The sequence below is a fragment of the Diabrotica undecimpunctata genome, chromosome 9, assembly GCF_040954645.1.
Source record: "Diabrotica undecimpunctata isolate CICGRU chromosome 9, icDiaUnde3, whole genome shotgun sequence".
Lineage (NCBI taxonomy): Eukaryota > Metazoa > Arthropoda > Insecta > Coleoptera > Chrysomelidae > Diabrotica > Diabrotica undecimpunctata.
In genome coordinates this window covers 21,228,860-21,248,392 of record NC_092811.1, presented here as the reverse complement: position 1 = coordinate 21,248,392, position 19,533 = coordinate 21,228,860, and the positions used below count along the sequence as shown (strand labels likewise).

The 19,533-nt window shown below is 32.8% G+C and overlaps 1 protein-coding gene across 1 annotated transcript; it reads left to right on the top strand.

Moving 5' to 3' along the window:
• Positions 1–399: 399 nt before the first annotated feature.
• LOC140449656 (beta-1,3-galactosyltransferase 5-like) lies at positions 400–17,191 on the top strand. The gene is made up of 2 exons (XM_072542937.1): positions 400–700; positions 15,807–17,191. Exon 2 carries the CDS (start codon positions 15,821–15,823, stop codon positions 16,847–16,849), a length of 1,029 nt encoding a protein of 342 aa, XP_072399038.1. The 5' UTR covers positions 400–700; positions 15,807–15,820; the 3' UTR covers positions 16,850–17,191.
• The last annotated feature ends 2,342 nt before the right edge of the window (positions 17,192–19,533 follow it).

Here is a 19,533-nt window from a genome sequence, read left to right as displayed (position 1 = left end):
TTAAAGTAATACCACGTAACTCCGTAACTAAATCAGGAAAAACTCCTAACTCCAATAAAGGATTATATTTTAGGTATATTTATACAAAGAAAAGATCCTACTGATATTATAATTATATTTATTATGTTTCTAAAAATATAAAGTCAGTAAGGCCTACTTTTTCAAAGTTATTTAGCTTTTTGTTGCTCCTGTACAAACAGGATAATGTGAGTTACGTGGTTTGTTAATTAGCCCGTCATCATTACAGGGTGATTACAGCAAGACACTTTAATTTTATATAATAAAAGTATGAGTACCAAAAATTCATTAAATAAATACCACTTGACATATTTATAATACCACAAACTTTTTTATGTAATAAAATATATAAAATTTTGTTATTGTGCAATCATTGGCAAACAAAAATGACACCTTTATAGATAACACACAATATATATTTTTTTAAATTATCAGAAATTGAATGTAATCCCTATATAGTGTGTGTATGGACAGAAGTCCATTCTTTTTACTACAAAGTTACCGTATAAATCGTAAACATTTCAATCAAAACAAGCGAGAGGGGTTGAAACGTTGGCTGGTTGAGGAAACAGTAGTCGAATTAATAAGGACATTAAAGAGGTTCTTTCATTATCATATTTAAGACATTCGAAAAATGTATGGTTTTGATCTGCCAACGTCTTATTATCACAAGAACAGTTAGGTGAGTCTATAATTTTCATTTTATATACATGAGCGGGAAAACGCTTATGATTTAGTTTTAATCTTGTAATAATAGTCATAGTCATAGTCATCTTTATTGATCCTTTAAGACATTCAAAATAAATGTATAGGATACGTCACTACAGAATTTGGTATAAAAAACATTAGTGTGTATAATACAATATTCACAGTGTAAAAGAAATTGACAAAACATAAAATATATAAAATAACATTTTTACAAGTAAAATATGAAGCTATTGCAGTTTGTCCTCAAGATATTCATTTATAGAATAATATGCTTTTCTTAAGAGTAAATCTTTAACATTTTTTTTAAATTTAGAGATATGTGGTATTTCTTTCACAGTTTTTGGCAAATGATTGTATAAGGTCAGTCCCATATATCTGAAGCAATTTTGAAATTTGGATGTTCTGTGCTTAGGAACTCGTAAAGATTCAGCACTTCTTGTATTGTAGTAGTGATTGTCTGAATTTACTGGAAATGTATTGATTTCCTCTGTGACATAAAGTAAACATTTATAGATATATAGGCAGTAGAAAGTTAAAATTTGATGTTTAATAAAAACTGGTTTACAAGACTGTTGATAATCCAAATTAAAAATTTTACGGATAATTTTTTTTTGGTTAATGAACACTTTGTTACTATCTACTGAGTTCCCCCAAAAAATTACATTGTAGCACATGTGGCTGTAAGCAAGGCTATAATAAACGTTCATTAATGCCGAGATGGGTAGTGTGTTTTTAATTCTAGACATAGCATAAAAAGCTTTATTCAATTTCATGTTCACTGAATTCACTTGCTCTGACCATTTGAGATTACAATCAATGAATACACCCAAAAACTTTGTAGAGTGAGTGGAAGATAACATATTGTTTCTATCGTGGATGGTTAAGATATAGTCATATTTAGATGAGTTGTATGAATGAAAATAAATAATTTGCGTCTTGTCAATGTTTAATATTAGTCTGTTGGTATTACACCAGCGTATAAAGCAGTCAACAACAGTCTTCATTGTCATTTTTAATTCCTCTAGTGTACGTGCAGAGACTATTAACGAGGTATCATCAGCAAACATTGATATTATAAGTGCCCTTATGTGATCTGGTAGGTCATTAATAAAAATTAGGAATAATAATGGTCCCAGCACGGATCCCTGTGGTACTCCTTTATTTGTCGTGTATGGTTCTGAGCTTGATTCTTTCATCTTAACAACACTTTTCCTGTCACTTAAGAAATTTATTATCCATTCTAGAAATATCCCTCTAAAACCAACGTTATATAATTTATTGCGAATAAATGTTATATCTAAGCAGTCAAAAGCACGTGATAGATCAAAAAATAGTCCTGCCACGTGGTTTCTACTATCTAATTCATCATAAATACGCTCAAACAAGCTGCATGCAGCCGTGAGCGTTGACTTTTTTGATCTAAAGCCGTGTTGGGTTGGAGTTAATAAATTGTATTCTTCTATAAAATTTAACATTCTGTTGTATACAACCTTCTCTATTACTTTTGAAATTATGCTAAGGACAGATACTGGTCTATAATTTGAAATATCATGAGGGTCATTCTTTTTGAAGATTGGAATAACTTTTGCCATTTTAAATATGGATGGAAATTGGCTGGTTGTTATTGAGAGATTAACTAAATGGGTTAAAGGAATCGATATATGATCACTTATCAGTTTTATTATTTTTACAGATATGTTATCAATACCAGTACTAGGCTTATTTTTTAGTTGATCGATTGTATTTTTTATTTCAATTGGAGTTACCGGTAAAAAGAAAAATGTTTTGTTACACATTTTTGAGGTAGTACAAGAAGAAGGTAACGATGTGCCAAAATGAGTTTGAATATTGTATTCTGTAATTGTAGCAAAATATGAGGCAAACGAATTAGCAATATCACAAGACTTGGTAATAATTTTATTATCATAATGTAGAATAATATCAGACCTGTTCTTTTGCCTACCAGTTTCACTGTTTACTAAATTCCAAACTGTTTTTGGTATATTGTAAGATTGATTAATTAAGTCACTATGAAAGTTTTTTTTAGTATTTATTAATAGAGAATTATATTCTTTTTTTGCCTGTTTATAGGTATCTTGAGACTCGAGACTCCCTATATTTTTTGCTATCCAGTGTAAATTTTTTAGTTTTTCACTAGCGTGTCTTACCTCATTTGTTACCCATGTAGCCTTGTTTGTTTTGTGTGCTTTATACCGTGTTTTTATTGGACAATATAAATTTAGATTGTAATCTAAAATGCTAACAAATGAATTTGTGGCATATTCAGCATTCAATTGTGAATAAACTTCATCAAAAACTGTAGAAGAAATCCCTGCTTTAAACATCAGCATATTTTCATCTGACATATCCCTGTAACTGATGGGTTTTTTATCTTTTTTCGATACTTTATTGGCTTGCAAATTTACACTAAGTGAAAATACTTTATGGTCACTGAAGTGACCCTCGAACACATTTGATTTATAAAGATGTGGTTCGATATTTGTCAATATGTAATCCAATTTTGTAGATGATGTTTTACCTACTTTATCTACGAAAACTCTTGTAGGAGCCTCAGATGTGACTCTCAGATTATAACTTACTAAAAACTCGTTAAAGGATTGCTTATTATTAGACATGACAAGATAATCAATGTTTAGATCCCCACAAATATAAATATCATGATATGACTTACTGCATAGCTCCAATATATTATGTAATTTACACAGAAAACTCTGAACTTCTCCTGATGGCGAACGATAAACACTAATAACACAAATTTTCCTATTGGCTATAAACAGAGAAATCGCACAGCACTCACACACCATTTCTTCACTAAAGTTAGAGACATCTAATGTTTTGAATTTAATATCAGTTTTGATGTAGATGATGGATCCTCCATGGAGATGGAACTTTCGACAAAAATAAGAGGCGATGTTGTATCCATTCAGGGTCATAAATTGGATGTTTTCTTCAGTACACCAATGTTCTGATAGACAAATTATATCAGGTGTTACCTGCAATGTTAAGACTTCAAGTTTGAGTAACTTATTTGTCAAAGATTGAGCATTTAGTTGCAATATTTTTAAACAACTGTCTGGTGATGATAAAAGTAACGTTTCTCTTGGATTTACTTGACTAAAAAAGAGTCTGGTCTATCTTCTCCAGTTGACAGACCTCTATTATGATGCTCTCGATCTAAGAATCTTCTTCCTAACCTAAAGTTAAATCGTTCAATGCCAATTTTTTTCGGCCAAAAAGCAGGATTGTAAATTTCTTCCCTTAAGTCAGGTAGTACACCTATCATAAAACATTGATTATCCCTTCTTTTATGGTCAGTTGGTAACAATTTTACTTGTATATTCTCACAGTTTGTCTTAGTTATTATGAAATTCTTGATGTGGTCCTCATTTACACTATCCGGAACTTTTGAGATGAATAGCCACAATTTTTTGTCTGGTTTTTCGGATTTTCCATAGAAATCCTTATCACCAATTCCAGTTCCCATTATTTTCTTGCGTCTTGTTGTCACAATCTGATATCCTTCATCGTCGGCTTTATTCTCTGAACCCCCTGTTGTGATATGATTAAGATTTATTTTTGTGCTTTCCTCATTCTCAACAACTAAATTTGTAATGTAGTCACATGTTTGTTTGGTTTGAATTTCCATTAATTGTGCATTTAATTTGTTTGCAGTAATTTTTGAAATGCCCTGTATATTGGAATTCCTTTCAACATGTTTGGTGTTTTTATCATTAAAATTTTTATTTGAGTCAGTTTCATTGTTTGTTTTGTATTTAGAATTAGTCAACTGGACACTGGCCGTCTTATCTTCATTACCTTGAGTTTTTATTAAACCCTCATTAACAGTTGAGTTGGGTTTTTGTGAGATTCTGGTTCTGGTTATTTCTGATTTCAATAAATTTAATTTTTCTAGCAAGTGTTCATTATTTGATTTTAATAAATTATTGTTATTTAATAATAAATTGTACTTATCATCTTTTTCAGCTAACAGCCTTTTTAACCACTGATTTTCTACCGCTATGGCACTAAATGATTCGATGGGTTGTCCATCACTATTTTGGCAACAGATTACACGTGAATCTCCTATCTTGAAGAATTTCACTTTGTTTTTCACAGCACATGAGATGTGATAACTATTTCCACATACTATACAAACGAGTATTTTATTAGGCTTAGTTTGACAACATTTAAATGTATTCTCTTCAAAATCTACCTCTTTTACTACAGAGAGAGGTGACGGCACATTTTTACTTTCCGCCATCTTGGATGTATGTAGAATAGACTTACAGAATTTGGCAACTGGGTATGAAAGATGAGGAATGCTTTGGGAAGGTGTTTATGTATGCAATAATAGTGAATATTTGATTTATTAGCAGTGTTGAGATATATATTTTCCCATTGTTTCTGCTTATGTCTATGGCTATATCTATTAGAAGATCCTACAATAATAATATTATTATTCTTCGTCTTTTTTTATGTAAACATGACTGTATTCTTCTTTTTATGTAGACATAACTCTGTTTTTCAATGTGACTCCAGTAAGTTGTCGTTCCATCGTTTTTGTGGTTATCCTACTGATCATCTTCCTATTAGAGAACCGTGTCTTGCCATCTTTACTACTCTATTTGTTGTCATTTGGCTTATATGATCATTCCATCCTACTCTTATATTTTTTACCCAGTCCTTGATGTTCTCCACCTTGCATCTACGTCGTATATCTGTACTTCTAGCTCTGTCCCATAGTGTTTTATCCTCAATTTTTAATCTCTGCTGTTTGACAGACACCTCTTTGACCCCCAAGTTATAACCCACCGCCCCTCCCCATTGCAGAACATAACGATTGTGGAGGCTTTGTACTGAACGTTACTTTGGATGCCCTGGGTAATGGAACTGGAAGCCACCTTATTTTAGGGGTAGCTAGAAGAGCTTTTCTCCCTATGATTGACTTAAGTTACTTTTGCAGGATTTGGGACTTGTGTCCAGATTGTGTGTGCTGGCTCACTCAGCCGCCGAATTGGCAAAATAGAATTTGTTCTCCTCGCCGGCTGAGCGTCCGACTATTCGATAACATTATTGAAAACCCGGTTTTATCGGCTAAAAATAAAGTAAGCCTCGTCTATAGCGTCATAAAATTTTATAGTAGGTTGTAGTTTTTTATTTTATGAAGAATAGTTTCCGGCTTTGCTGCATTGTTCCTTCCAAGAATGTGAGAAAGCCCGATTATTCCTTCTGTGTACAGTTAGGTGACCTTGACAATTCTATAATTTCTCATTTATCAGTGCCATCCTAACAGTCAAATTTTCTGTTTCAGAACAGTCAGTTTGAGACATTTTTGCTACCGTGAAATTGTGTTCGACTGATTTTGTTTTTAGATTTTAATTTAGTAATTACCTTTTTATTTTTTAATATGGCAAGTTGTAATACTAAAAGGAAGGCTTTGCATATTAAAGATAAAGTGCGTGTTAAGAGCATTTGAAAGTGGTCGAAAAATTTTGCGGCAATTTTGACTTGTTAATTCGAATGTCGGCTCAATCCTAAAAAACAAGGAGAAAATTTTGAAAGCCATTAATGAAGACGGAGAAAATGTTAAAAAGATTAGGAAGTGCGTTCGTGGTGATGTAGGTTCAGCTTTACTCAAATGGTTCAAGCAATATCGCAGTTCTGATATTCCTGTGTCCATGCCACTTTTAAAGGAGAAAGCTACAGAGTTCACAAAACTGTTTGGTGAAGATTTCACATGATCTAACGCCTGACTAGATCGAAAATTGAGTGCCCGGCACTCAATTTCCTAAATTGTTAGAGAGGCAAAATGTGTGGACTAGAACGTGACAGGTGATTGGTTACAAAACACATGGCCACAACTAAAGCAACCATGCAAGGATAAAGATATCTTCAATGGCAATGAAACTGTTGTCTTTTACAAATTAACGCCAGACAAACTTTCAAAAATCAAAAATGTGTCGGTGGAAAGCTTTCAAAACAAATGTCACGGCTTTTGTTTGTGCAAACATGACATGTGTAGAGAAAAGAAAGCTTTTGGATATTGGTTAAAGTTTACATGTTTCAAAAATAGAAAAAACACTGCCTGTAAACTACACGGCCAATAAAAAAGCGTAGATGACTTCTGCTATTTTTGAAGAAGAATTAAGAAAGTGGGACAAGGAACTCTCTTCAAAAAAGAGAAAAATTCTTCTCTTAGTTAACGCATCTAACGCAACTCTTAGCAGCCCATCCCAAGCTTAATTTGACCAATATCAACCTAGTCTTCTTACCAGCCAACTGCACGAGTGTCTTGCATCCTATGGACCAAGGAGTAATAAGAAGTTTAAAGTGCCATTATCGGAAACAGCCTTTGAAAAGATGATTTTTTGTATGGACAATGATGAACTCGTGAACATTACCATTACCGTGTAGTTCAGTTTTTAGACAATGCGTGGAGTGCGGTTACATCTGTGACAATTTTTAAGTGCTTTCATCAAGCTAAATTGACTGTAGTTTTCCCAATGTTCAGGATGTTGACGAGGATGACGAAATGCCTTTGTCAGAGTAGATACAAAAATTTAATGTAAACCAGAGATAGTTTGAAACTGATCTTGACTCCTACATTTTAGTAGACCATCAGGTAGAAACATTTCAAGTTTTAAGTGATAAAGAAATTGTGGAACAAGTGCAAAATGTGGAAATGGATGTTAATGAAGATAGTGAAGAAGAAGAAGACGGCGTTGATGGTCCTACAATCCAAGAAGCAATTAGAGCTGCTGAGATCATATCCAGGTTTTACCAGTTTAGGAAGGCATCCACAGCTACCAAACAAGCAGCTCAGATTATTAAGGACACTACAGAAAATCTTTATTTTTCGGAACCCTGCAGAAGAAAATAACTGACTTTTTTTAGCATTAGAGAAATTTTTCATAAAAAATGTAAGTTTTATATACATGATATGTTTTTTTTTAATTTTTTTATCCTAAATGCAGCTGTAATAATAAATAATGCTGTAATAAAATATTGCCTCGTTAAAATTTGATTTTTTTCTACCTCTTTTATAACGACACTCTGCGTCATTTTTTTACTGGACCCTTCAATGACGCTATCTTCTTTATGTGCCGTCTTCTACCGAAGCATGGCGACCATCAAACGATAAGTTTCTCTGTTTTGTGCCGCATGTATTATGTTCGCAGGTTCTGGTATTTGAAATCATTCTCTCAAGTTTCTCAGCCAGGATTTCTTCTTTCTGCCCAAACCTCTTCTACCTTCAATCTTGCCTTCCACAATAAGCTGTAGTAGACTGTACTTATCATTACGGAACACATGGCCCAGGTATGACGCTTTCCTTCTTTTAACAGTTGTTAACAATTCCACATCTTTACCCATTCGTCTTAATACCTCTGTGTTGGTCACTCTGTCTGTCCAAGGTATTCTCAGTATGCGTCGATACAGCCACATTTCTAGAGCCGCTAACTTCTTTGTAGTTGCTGCTGTTAACGTCCACCCTTCAACTCCGTAAAGTAGCGTAGAGAGTACGTAGCATTTCGTGGCTAGCCATCGGAGGTTAACGCTTAGGTGGCGGTTGCTTAAGAGATTTCTCATTTTGATGAATTTGGATCTTGCTATTTCAATTCGGATCTTAATCTGGGTCCCACTTATCATTTACTGTATATCCCAGATATTTAAATCGGTGTACTTTTTCAATACGTTCGGCTTCAATATTCAGGTCGATATGTTGAATGTTCTTTTTACTGATCACCATAAATTTAGTTTTCTTTCTATTGATCTTCAGTCCAAATTGGTTGCCAGTTGTATTTACTCTATTTAGCATCATATGTAAATCTTCGATGTTATCGGCCAGTATAACAGTATCATCTGCATATCGAAAATTACTTATTGGTACGCCATTAATCTTGATGCCCTCGTTGTACTCTACCAGTGCCTCTAGAAATGACGCTATAACCACAGCAATATACTGTGCTATAATCAAGTTCCACTGTATTACGAAGAGTATAAATATGCTCAACTGCACATTATCTGTGATTTCACAGCTTTCGTCCACAGCCACCGAGAAACATTTTCAATCTCGTAGTCCAACAATTCGGCGCATGACACTATTTCTGGGGTGCACCACACGTGCCTTAGATAGTCCACTCATAGTCTACACAAAGATATTTAAGTAATTAACTGCAAGTTCGTTTAACTTCAAATAATCTTTTTACGTAGATTTACAAAAATACTACATTATATAAAAATACCTAAAAACATAAAAAAAAATAGTTCAATGTAACTTTTGCTGAATTTTGTGTTTTAAAAAATAGTTAAAATAAGTTATCTAATGAATATTATTGATTGAAAGAAGTGTTGTTGTCTATACTGTGGAAGTTACTACAAACATTATTTAATTATTTACAGATTATTTATTTTCATGTATTTACATACACGAACGGAAGACACATAATATGTTATGTATATTAAGTTGCTTAGAAAACAATTTTTTATCCAACCTTTTACGTCAATAAAATTCACTAAATTATTTATTACTTTTTTTACCTAAACGATTTCTAATAGATATGTAGGAAATTAAAAGTCAAACAATTGATAATTACATAAAAAACTACTGTGTCAATGGCTTCTTGTTGTCGATAATATGAATCACTTTCATTTGATTTAAACTATTTTATACAGTGTTGTCCATTTAGTTTATTTCATGTTATGTTCAAGTACAGTACATTCAACCAACTTACCTCTAAACGATTAACAAAATTCGCAGAAAACCTTTCGTTGTAGCAAAAGGCACGGTAAACTGCACTGGCGTTCTCCATAATGTTTAACACTTTGGTCAGTTTGCTAAATTTTAGGTATAAAATAAATATATTATGTGTCATTAACCCGTTGTTCATAGACGGCGTTGATGGTCCTACAGTTGGACATACAGTTGGTCCTACAGTAGGTCATTAACCCGTTGTTCTTAGTTTTGCATTTTTGTTACATTTTTTTAATAAATAGTATTTTTGCATAATGTTATTTAACGTACATTTCTTTCACCTACTTGTTTAATAATTTTTTTCTGAACATTACCGTGCTAAGGATAATTTATATTCAAAGTAGATATAATTTTTGTTAAAAAATACTTCGGAGTAAACTATAGAAAATGTCACACTGAGAGTGCAGTACGGGTAAGATACGGCAATGCTTTTCTTATGGAGAATAAACGCGCAGGGTTGTCGGTTTTCTCCAGCTGTTGATTGCTCATTGTCTCACAGGACCGGCTTGGATAAAATGCATCTGCCGGCAGTACGAGTAAAATATTTTATATCATGTATACGTATACAAAAGGCATTGATGAGTTATTGACAACGAAAACTATGAATTTTGCATATAAAACGTCAACATGAGATATACAATTGAATCATATTCATAAGAGTAACATTTAAACACCTCTTTACAAGAACAACATACAATAACTGTAGTTTTAATGTTTTACATAAAATAGAAAAAACCTACATAATTTCTAGGAAAGAATTTGGAAACTTGGAAATGATATTATTTATAGATAAGTATTATATATAATATTCAAATTTCCAATTCTTTCATAGAAATTAGATTTTTTCTATTGTATGTAAAATATTAAAAATACAGTTATGTTGTTTCTATAAATAGGTCTTCATTTCTTTTGTAAAACTTCTGCTACAAATTACCATCATTAACATAATGACCTAAATATGGCCATAAACTTGTTTGTCATAATTAGTATTTGATAAACTCCAAGCTTTCCCTATTTCACCCCCACCCATCCTTAGGGTGAAAGTGCTTTTGGAAAACGAAACTACACTTCAAAATTTAGTCCGAGTTTCAACAGAGAGCATGGAGTCCCATAAGTTTAAATCCGGTGAATTATTTAACGGTTGCGCTAAACTCGTAGTGTTAAATGTGTTGTGTTTCTTACAAAATACGGAACAACTTAATGTAAGTGCTGCTGTAAGACGTACTTCGTTGATGACTGGTGTTAGCAAAAGAAGCATTTGCAATTTCAAAAAAGAAAAAGAACAGAGTGGAACGTTGAAATCACCAAAAAAACGTAAAAAACGAGTGTGTCAATCAAATTCTAGAATATTCACATATGACGAGGGTGTAAGAAGTATTCTACGGAGAATTGTTCATTGTGAATTTTTCATGAAAAATTTGCCGCCATTCTTAAAGCATATACATAACTTCATACAAGGTAATGAGAATATACAGCCGTTGTCTCTTTCTACTTTATACAGACTTCTGAAAGATATTGGATTTGTTTATAAGAAACGTGGCCGAAGAAGCATCATGGTGGAGCGAGAGGATATTATTCATTGGCGCCATAATTATTTGAGAACTATACGACGTTTGCGAAAAGACCATTGCAATATCATATATTTGGACGAATCGTGGGTTAATGTTGGCCAATCTATAAATTACGAATGGTGCGATACTACGATACAAAACAGTCGTGATGCTTTTCTCAAAGGATTAAGTACTGGCTTAAAAGCACCTACTAAACGAGGTCCACGATATGTTTTATTGCATGCAGGTTTTTCAGGAGGTTTCCTTCCTGGCACACAGCGTGTTTTTCTGGCAAAGAAAAATTATGGCGACTATCACGACGAAATGTATGCCGCATATTTTGAGTCGTGGTTTAAGGAGACATTAATATCAAATTTACCAAATAATGGTCGCAGGAATGTCATTGTAATGGACAATGCATCGTACCACTCCCGTAAAGAGAGATTCCCTAACAATTCCTGGAATAAAGCTGCAATCAAGGAATGGCTAGTAGAAAAAAAAATTTTTTTTGAGGAGTAATATTTGAAATCCGAGCTATTAGAAGCAGCGCGTGCTTTTAAAGATTAATACGATAAGTATCATCTTGATGAGTATGCTTCACAACATAATGTTTATATTTTAAGGCTTCCTCCATATCACTGCGAATTGAATCCTATAGAAATGGTGTGGAACCAAGTTAAGCGATATGTAGGTACCCATAATACCACTTTTAAAAACGACGAGGTACGCCAGTTAATCGACGACGGTTTCGCACGCGTCACAGAGCAAAATTGGCGCAATTATGTCACTCATGTTGTTGAGAAAACGGAAACTGAGATGTGGACTGCGGAGAACCTGCAAGATGACGTAGACCAATTGATAATACACGCGAACACAGGGAAGAGTAGCGAAAGCGAATCCGACATCTCGGATGTAGAGGACGACTTTAGTATAATTAATTGAATATCTGTGAGTAACCTCGATTATTTTACACTGTATAACCAATAAAATGCATTTACCAGTCCAATCAGAGTATGGGCTTTTAGGATATTGGGCTGGGTGCACGGAAATCGAGTTCCCGGAGGTTTCACCCTGTATATTTATAGCTATCAAGAAATGTAATTTAAAATATATTTGTTAGTTTAATAAAGTATAAATATAATATAATGTTAAATAACTTACACTATAAACCTTATACCTGCTCATCTGGTCAAGCGTGGGCAAGGAAAACTATTATCCCATATGGAATAACACAAGGTTTCGCTGAAAACTACCAGGTTGCTATGCCAAGGAACTAGGTAAACTTATGTTGTGTGTAAAAAATGCGAGACTGCATTATGTTTTAACAAGGACAAAAACTGCAATTCAGATTTCCACAAAAAAAAATTTCATAGTAGGTGTTAAAATTTCGCAGTGATTCAAGCGCGCAACTTGTTTTTTTAATAACATCGCCGGGATTAAAAAATGTGCAAAGCTTTTTCGATATTCCCATTCCTGATAATTTTTCACATATTTACAAAAGAAAAAGTTTTTCTTGGATATTGGGCTGGGTGCACGGAAATCGAGTTACCGGAGGTTCCACCCGGTATATTTATAGCTATCAAGAAATGTAATTTAAAATACATTTGTTAGTTTAATAAAGTATACAGTTTTATAATAAAATTCTCGCTAAAAACTTAAGGTCTTTTTATTCAAATTCATGCCTCTTATTTGGCTACTTGAAGGCAATTATTTTATCAATATATTATTTTATAATAAATAACAAAGCCCGGCGTAGAGATCTGGGTACGGTTCTGTGACTACCACTTGGACCTGTTTGTATCGCCAAGCACAAGGCGTGAAATCCGGTAATTGTGCATTCCTATATTAACCGTACTGCACTCTCGGTGTGACATTTTCTATAGAACATCTTAATAGTGGTGGTTAGATTGACCATATGTCTGTTAGAGTGTACCGTTTTTGAGACGTCTGCGATTACGGGTTAAAGTTAGGGTTTTGGTAAATATGTTTAACTTTTTATTTTCAAATGAAAATACTTGTACTAAAAATAAAATAATTGTGGGAAACATTTTAATTTGTTTATGTACGGTTTCCAACCATTTCTAAACTATTTATCAAACATAATTAAATTACAGTCGGCATTCCTAATGATCATTAGACTTATTTGCTTAATGTGTTTAGGATGTTTGTAAACGGTTATATTATATTTTACCTCTTAAGCACAACAGTTAGAAAGTTTCTGTCATATTGATCTAAAACTCAGTATATTGTAATTCAAACGTGTAGTTTCAATGGACCATCATGCCTAGACGTAAGTTGGATATTGATGAATTAATTGCAAATGTGCATAAATACTTTACCATGGAAAGAGACAATGGTGGACCTTTAAAGTCATTATTATGTATAAATCAACGCGTTCGTGACGCAGTCGGGATAAGTGAAAGTAAGCTAAAAAATGTAATGAAGACTGTCAGAGATTCTCAAGAAGATCTTACTGTGACTGAGTATCACGAAGACAAGAAAACAACTCGTAAACATTCTAGGAACATTGACTTACCTGATGGAGAAACATTTGAAATTCGCAATATTTTGTATCGAATGCGTGAAAACAATCAACTTGTCAGTTTAGATACTTTGCTGGCCAAAATAAGAGAAAGACAAGTTTCTGAAATTAACAGGACTAGCCTTTAGAAAGTGTTGAGAGATTTAGGATTTAAATTCAAAAAAATTATAATAGGTTACTTTTATGTGAAGGAGTAGTTTGGCTCACAAAAGAATTAAATTTTTGAGAGAATATACTAGACTTAAATCTGAAAATGCAACATTCGTATACTTAGTTGAGACATGGATATTTGCAAATGGTTTAATTTAAAAAATTTGGCAAGACAGCATAAAATCAATAAAACACACAGATAATGAAGGCAAAAGACACATCATTCTTTATCATTCACATCATTCTTTAAAACGCAGGTTTGATTTTTTCTTCAAAATCAAAATCTGCTGATAACCATGACAACATGAATGCTGATATGTTTGTCAAATGGCTTGAGGAGAAACTGTTACCTAGTCTGAGTGAACCATCAGTTATAGTTTTAGATAATGCACCTTACCATTTGGAGATTTTGGAGAAACAACCAAAACAGTCGTGGAACGTACCGAGCATAAAAAATTGGTTAGTTAAAAATAATATTAATTTTACGGAATACGCCTTCAAATCAGAGTTACTGGAGATTTCGAAACGTAATAGAAAACCAAAGTTTATATACTTGACCAAATTGTATCAAGTTATGGATATCAAGTACTACGGTTACCGCCGTATCACTGCCAGTTTAATCCCATCGAACACATCTGGAGTATATGTAAACCGTATTATGATAATCACGTTGGATGCAGTGGATACAGTGATGATGCAGTTAGGGAAATGTGGCAAGAAGCTCTTAGAACTGCAACTCCAGAAATATGGGCCAAAACTGTAAATAAATGTGAAAAATCAATAGAAGAGTGATGGATCCGGGAAAACAAAATTAGTGAAATTAATCCAGTGATTATAGACTTACATAATGATAGCGGTAGTGAATTTAGTGACGATGATGATGATTTATAAATTTAAATAATCAGAAGTACAGTATTATAATGTTATTTACAAAATAAGTGTACAGCAGGTTAACCATTATATTTATACATTCATTATTAGCCAAATACAATATAATATAAATAATAATATTTAAAATTACATTTGCAAAATATTCTAAATAAAGTAAGTAATTATAAAGATTATTTAGAACTCCAGTGCAGTTGACCGTGCCTTTTACTACAACGAAAGGGTTTATGCGAATTCCATTAATCGTTTATAGGTGTAAGTTGGTTGAATCTAGTGTAACTACTAAATAATCCACTAAAATAATAACCAACAACTTCTAAAGACAACTACCAAACCAAAGAGCAAGCAGTATTCATAAAAGGATACAGTACATTTGATTATTTAAATATTTACAATGAAGGTACTAATTGAGTACGTAAAAGAATATCAAATATCCCATATGATCATTTAGTTATGTATATGATCATATTCCATATTGTATTACGAATTTCGCTTGTATTTAGTATTTCAGTATTGGTAACTTTCTTAGGCCTACTGCGTATTTTGGGTGGTAATGTTAGAGGTGTATTAGATTTGACGACCTGAGAGATAGAACTCACAGTTGAAATATGTAAATTTAAAGTTGCAGCTACACGCTAAAACAAGAATGTATAATTATTTTAAGCATTTACATAAACATATAAAAAATATATTACATACTTCCGTCAACAGCAGTCAACGGTAGAATGGGACCGTTATTATCACGTTTCTGTTCAAAATAATGAATTAAAGAAGCTACCATCTCTTCACTTCTTATGTGACATTTTGGAATTAAATCACATTAATTTTGTTTGACAATGAACAGAGTTTAATTAATATTTATAGTAAATAATAAAAACAAATCTGAAGTCTCAACACCGCAACTGTTAAATAAGTAGTCAAAAGTCACCTTCGTTCGATATTTTGTGTTGGTATCATGTGACATCATTTATTATGACGCAGATGACGCGCATCGTGATTTAGACTGTACCAACTGTACATAGAATCATTTTTTGATACGCTGGTCCCCAAGAGGTTAAAAGATTCCATATTCCTTTTGCCAGTTTTGACAAATATTGTAGTACCTAAGCTGTGTTTATTAAAATAAAACTGTAATTATTTCTGATAAGAAAAACTAAATCTTCCATTTTTTTTTCAGGGTGCCTACTAATTATGACTAAGATTAATCCAGCGTTAAAGCTTAGTTTAATAGGATTAGTCATTTTAGGACTTACAATAATTTTTTTAATGAGTTTTCAAGATTCGCTGTTCCAAAACGACATTTATTCGTTAACCACATTACAACCTATAAAATTATTGCTAAATGGAAAGACCTTCCTGCTACCAAATGAGGATTACAATCGTCTATTAAACATCAGCTTTAATTTTTCTATAATAAATCAAGTGTGCCACGAAAGTAACCCTGTGTTAGTGCTTACAGTAGTTCATTCTGCACCTTTAAATTTCAATAAGAGGCAGGCAATTAGGGATACATGGGGACAAGTGGATGAAACTAAAAAAGTTGTGTTTATAATAGGAGATCCAAGTTCTCTAGAACAACAGAAAAAGATTGAAGCAGAAAGTGCTTTATTTGGTGATATTGTACAAGGTAATTTTATAGACACTTACAGAAACCTGACTTACAAGCACGTAACGGTTCTTAAATACTTTGTTTATCATTGTCCGCATGCGAAATTTTTATTAAAAACCGACGACGACGTCTTCATCAACTGGCCAAGTATGAAAAATTTCCTTACTTACGATTTGTGTCCTTCTGGTGATAGACAAACCATATACTGTATTACGAGAACTGACAGCCATGTAGACAGAAACGAGTCAAAATGGGTGGTAACATTTGAAGAATATCCAGAAGAAGTCTATCCACCGTATTGTCTTGGATATGTTCTTATTTACACACCAGAAGTAGTAGTAGCTCTATATAACGAAGCGCAAAAATCAAATTCCTTTTTATGGGTAGACGATGCATTCGTAACTGGTATTCTCTTTAAAAAGCTAAATTATACACACACAGATATCGAATCTTTAGTGTTATCAGGCGAAAGTTTGGATGCTATTAATAAAGATTTCACGAATGTTACAATTAATCCATTCCTTTTTAGATTAATGGACAAAACAGAGATGCAAACTGTTTGGAAATATGTTTCTACGCATGAACCTCCCAGGAATATATTTACTTTATAACGACAATAAAATATTTTTAAACTCAAATACTGGCTTTTTTAATGGAAAATGTTTTTAATTCATAGGACTCTCTATTACCGTTGCACTACAGTTACTTTAGTTCTTTCAGACAGCAAGATAATATGTGAGGATGATCTCTGAGGATGATATGTGAGGAAGCGGTAGGATGGAGGACCCTTAAGCTAGCGGGGACAAATGAACGGAATCCAATTTAACCTATGTAATATTTTTTTACCCATTTTTCACTAATTTATTACCACCCTAATATTTTTTCACCACCAAACCACCCTTAAGAGGAGCAATTTGGCTGTAAAAAAAATATTTATGATATACCACAGTGCTCTGCTGGGTTTTTATGAATTTATTACCACCTTAGTAATTTTTCACCCGTTAACTACCCCTTCAATGAAAAGTCAATATTTCTGTTAGATTAAAATTTAAGGGGAAAAATTCTTTTTTTTTTTCAAATTCACTCTTCTTTAGGTACTTATAACTGAAATAAAAAACTCTTTTTTAAATGTTAACTAAACTTTAACCACTCTGATAATCTTACACCCCTAAACCAATCTTATTTGGAAACGTTCCTGCTAGCTTAATATTCGAGCCAGCGGAAATAATACAAACTATTTTTGAAATACCACAGTTAGTGTTACCCAAAATCGGTCTTGGTCTTGCAGTCTTGGTCTTGTTCTTGCGTTTTTGCAAGACCAAGACCAAGACCGCCTAATTTTAGCAAGACCAAGACCAAGACTCTTGCGTCTTGCAGTTAGGACTGAGTGTGGTTTTAGCGAGTATAGTAGTTCGGGTATATGCTTAAAGACTCTATGAGACGCAAAAAAATATGTAATAAAAATTTGAAAAACTGGACTTATGCGCATTACAAACAATACCATAAACATACATACAGAATCAAAATATTCATTAAAAAAACACATTTGACACGTGCTCAGAGGTCATAATTACAATGTAAAAATAAAATATTTTGTACATTTTTTTCCAGCAGACGACTTCTTCGCTCCGAAATTAATTGTCCATATTTTGAGAATAGCCGTCTTCTAAATAATATTCTTGCGACGCCGACAGTAATATCGTATCGATATTTTTTTAAATATGTCAACCTAGCTAATAAAAAATATAATTGTTACGGACACCCACTTAATAATTCAATTTTTTTCCCATTATAATTTAGTCAGGAGGAATCTAAATAAACAAATCTTATCGCTTATCGGCCTAAGACTATAAATTGTTTCTGCTGAGTGTGCGATGAGATCATTCGGTTAAACGAAATTTGCTGAAAGAGCGTGGCTAATATTCAAAAGTACCGAGACAAATTAGTAATAACAAATAATGTTAGTAATGAAGTATTTAGAATAACGAAGTAACGATATATAATTCTCGGTTTGTTATTAGATAGTTAGGGTATTGGATAGTAACGAACACAAAGTAACTAGTAGTATAGTAGTTACTTTTTCGACATCACTTAACTTTATTTCCAATTGAGCTTTCCATTGAGTCTAATGTAATAATTGTTTTTCATCTAATCCTTCTCATGCATCCCAAATTGCTTTGTGTAAATTGTGCCTATATAAAAAGGGTGAAATGAGAATGATCAACAGAAACACGTCAGATTTAAGGAAGCATCTAATATCTTTTCACAAAAAGGGAATTACAAATATTTCTTCCCGAAAAACAAAAATTCGGTGGAGATATCACAAGCTTTTTAATAACCTCTAGAAAAGGTGGACATGTAAAAAAATATAGTTATTACCTTATTACCAATTACATATATTATGTACCTACTACTTTATTTTGGTAAATTAATGTATTTATTAAGTAGGATCTTCTTAATTTAAAATAACTTCTTTTGATTACCATTACTTTTTTAACTATTCTTTATTTTTTCAAGTTAGTTTTTTATATAAAAGTAGAGATAAGATTGGTAAAAACATTTATTTTGCTTTAATAAGTGGATTATAGTTTGTTATCTTATCACCTAAAAAATCTGTGCCCATGATACATGTATGTGGATTTTTTGCCCATATGTCCATCAATCCCTTTCTAGGCAGATAATGTTCTTTAAAATACAGGCATGCTTATGTCATTAATTTGTTTTTTTTTTGTTTTAACCATGTTTTAGCACATGTAAGTTTAGTAAATGCAAACATTTATTAAGAAACAGATTGACTTCCGTATGGCCTGGTAGATAGCTGAGTTAGTTAGAGCATAGGCACGGATCGCTTAGATCGTCGCTTCAAACCCCACCCGGTCTCAGTTGTTTAGACATTTATTAATTTGGTTAGTCTTTATTATGGCTATGTTAATTCAAGCTTAAAATGTATTTACTCTGTTACGTTGTTCTAAGATCTAAAGTAACGTTTAATAAATAGCAATAGGCTAATTAATGGGTAACTGCAAGACTTGCAAGACTCTTGCTGCAAGACCAAGACCAAGACCAAGACCGGGAGTGCAATACCAAGACCAAGACCAAGACCAGGTGTATTGGCGCAAGACCAAGACCAAGACTGTCTAAGTCTCGTCTTGTTCTTGCATTTGGGCAACACTAACCACAGTATTCTGCTAGGTTTTAACGAATTTATTACCAACCTAGTAATTTTTCACCTACAACTACTCCATCTGAAAAGTCAACAATTCTTAGATTAAAATTTAAGGTGATGAAAAATCGA

Coding starts and splice junctions, on each gene's coding strand:
- LOC140449656 (XM_072542937.1), top strand. CDS start 15,821: ATGACTAAGATTAATCCAGCGTTAAAGCTTAGTTTAATAGGATTAGTC.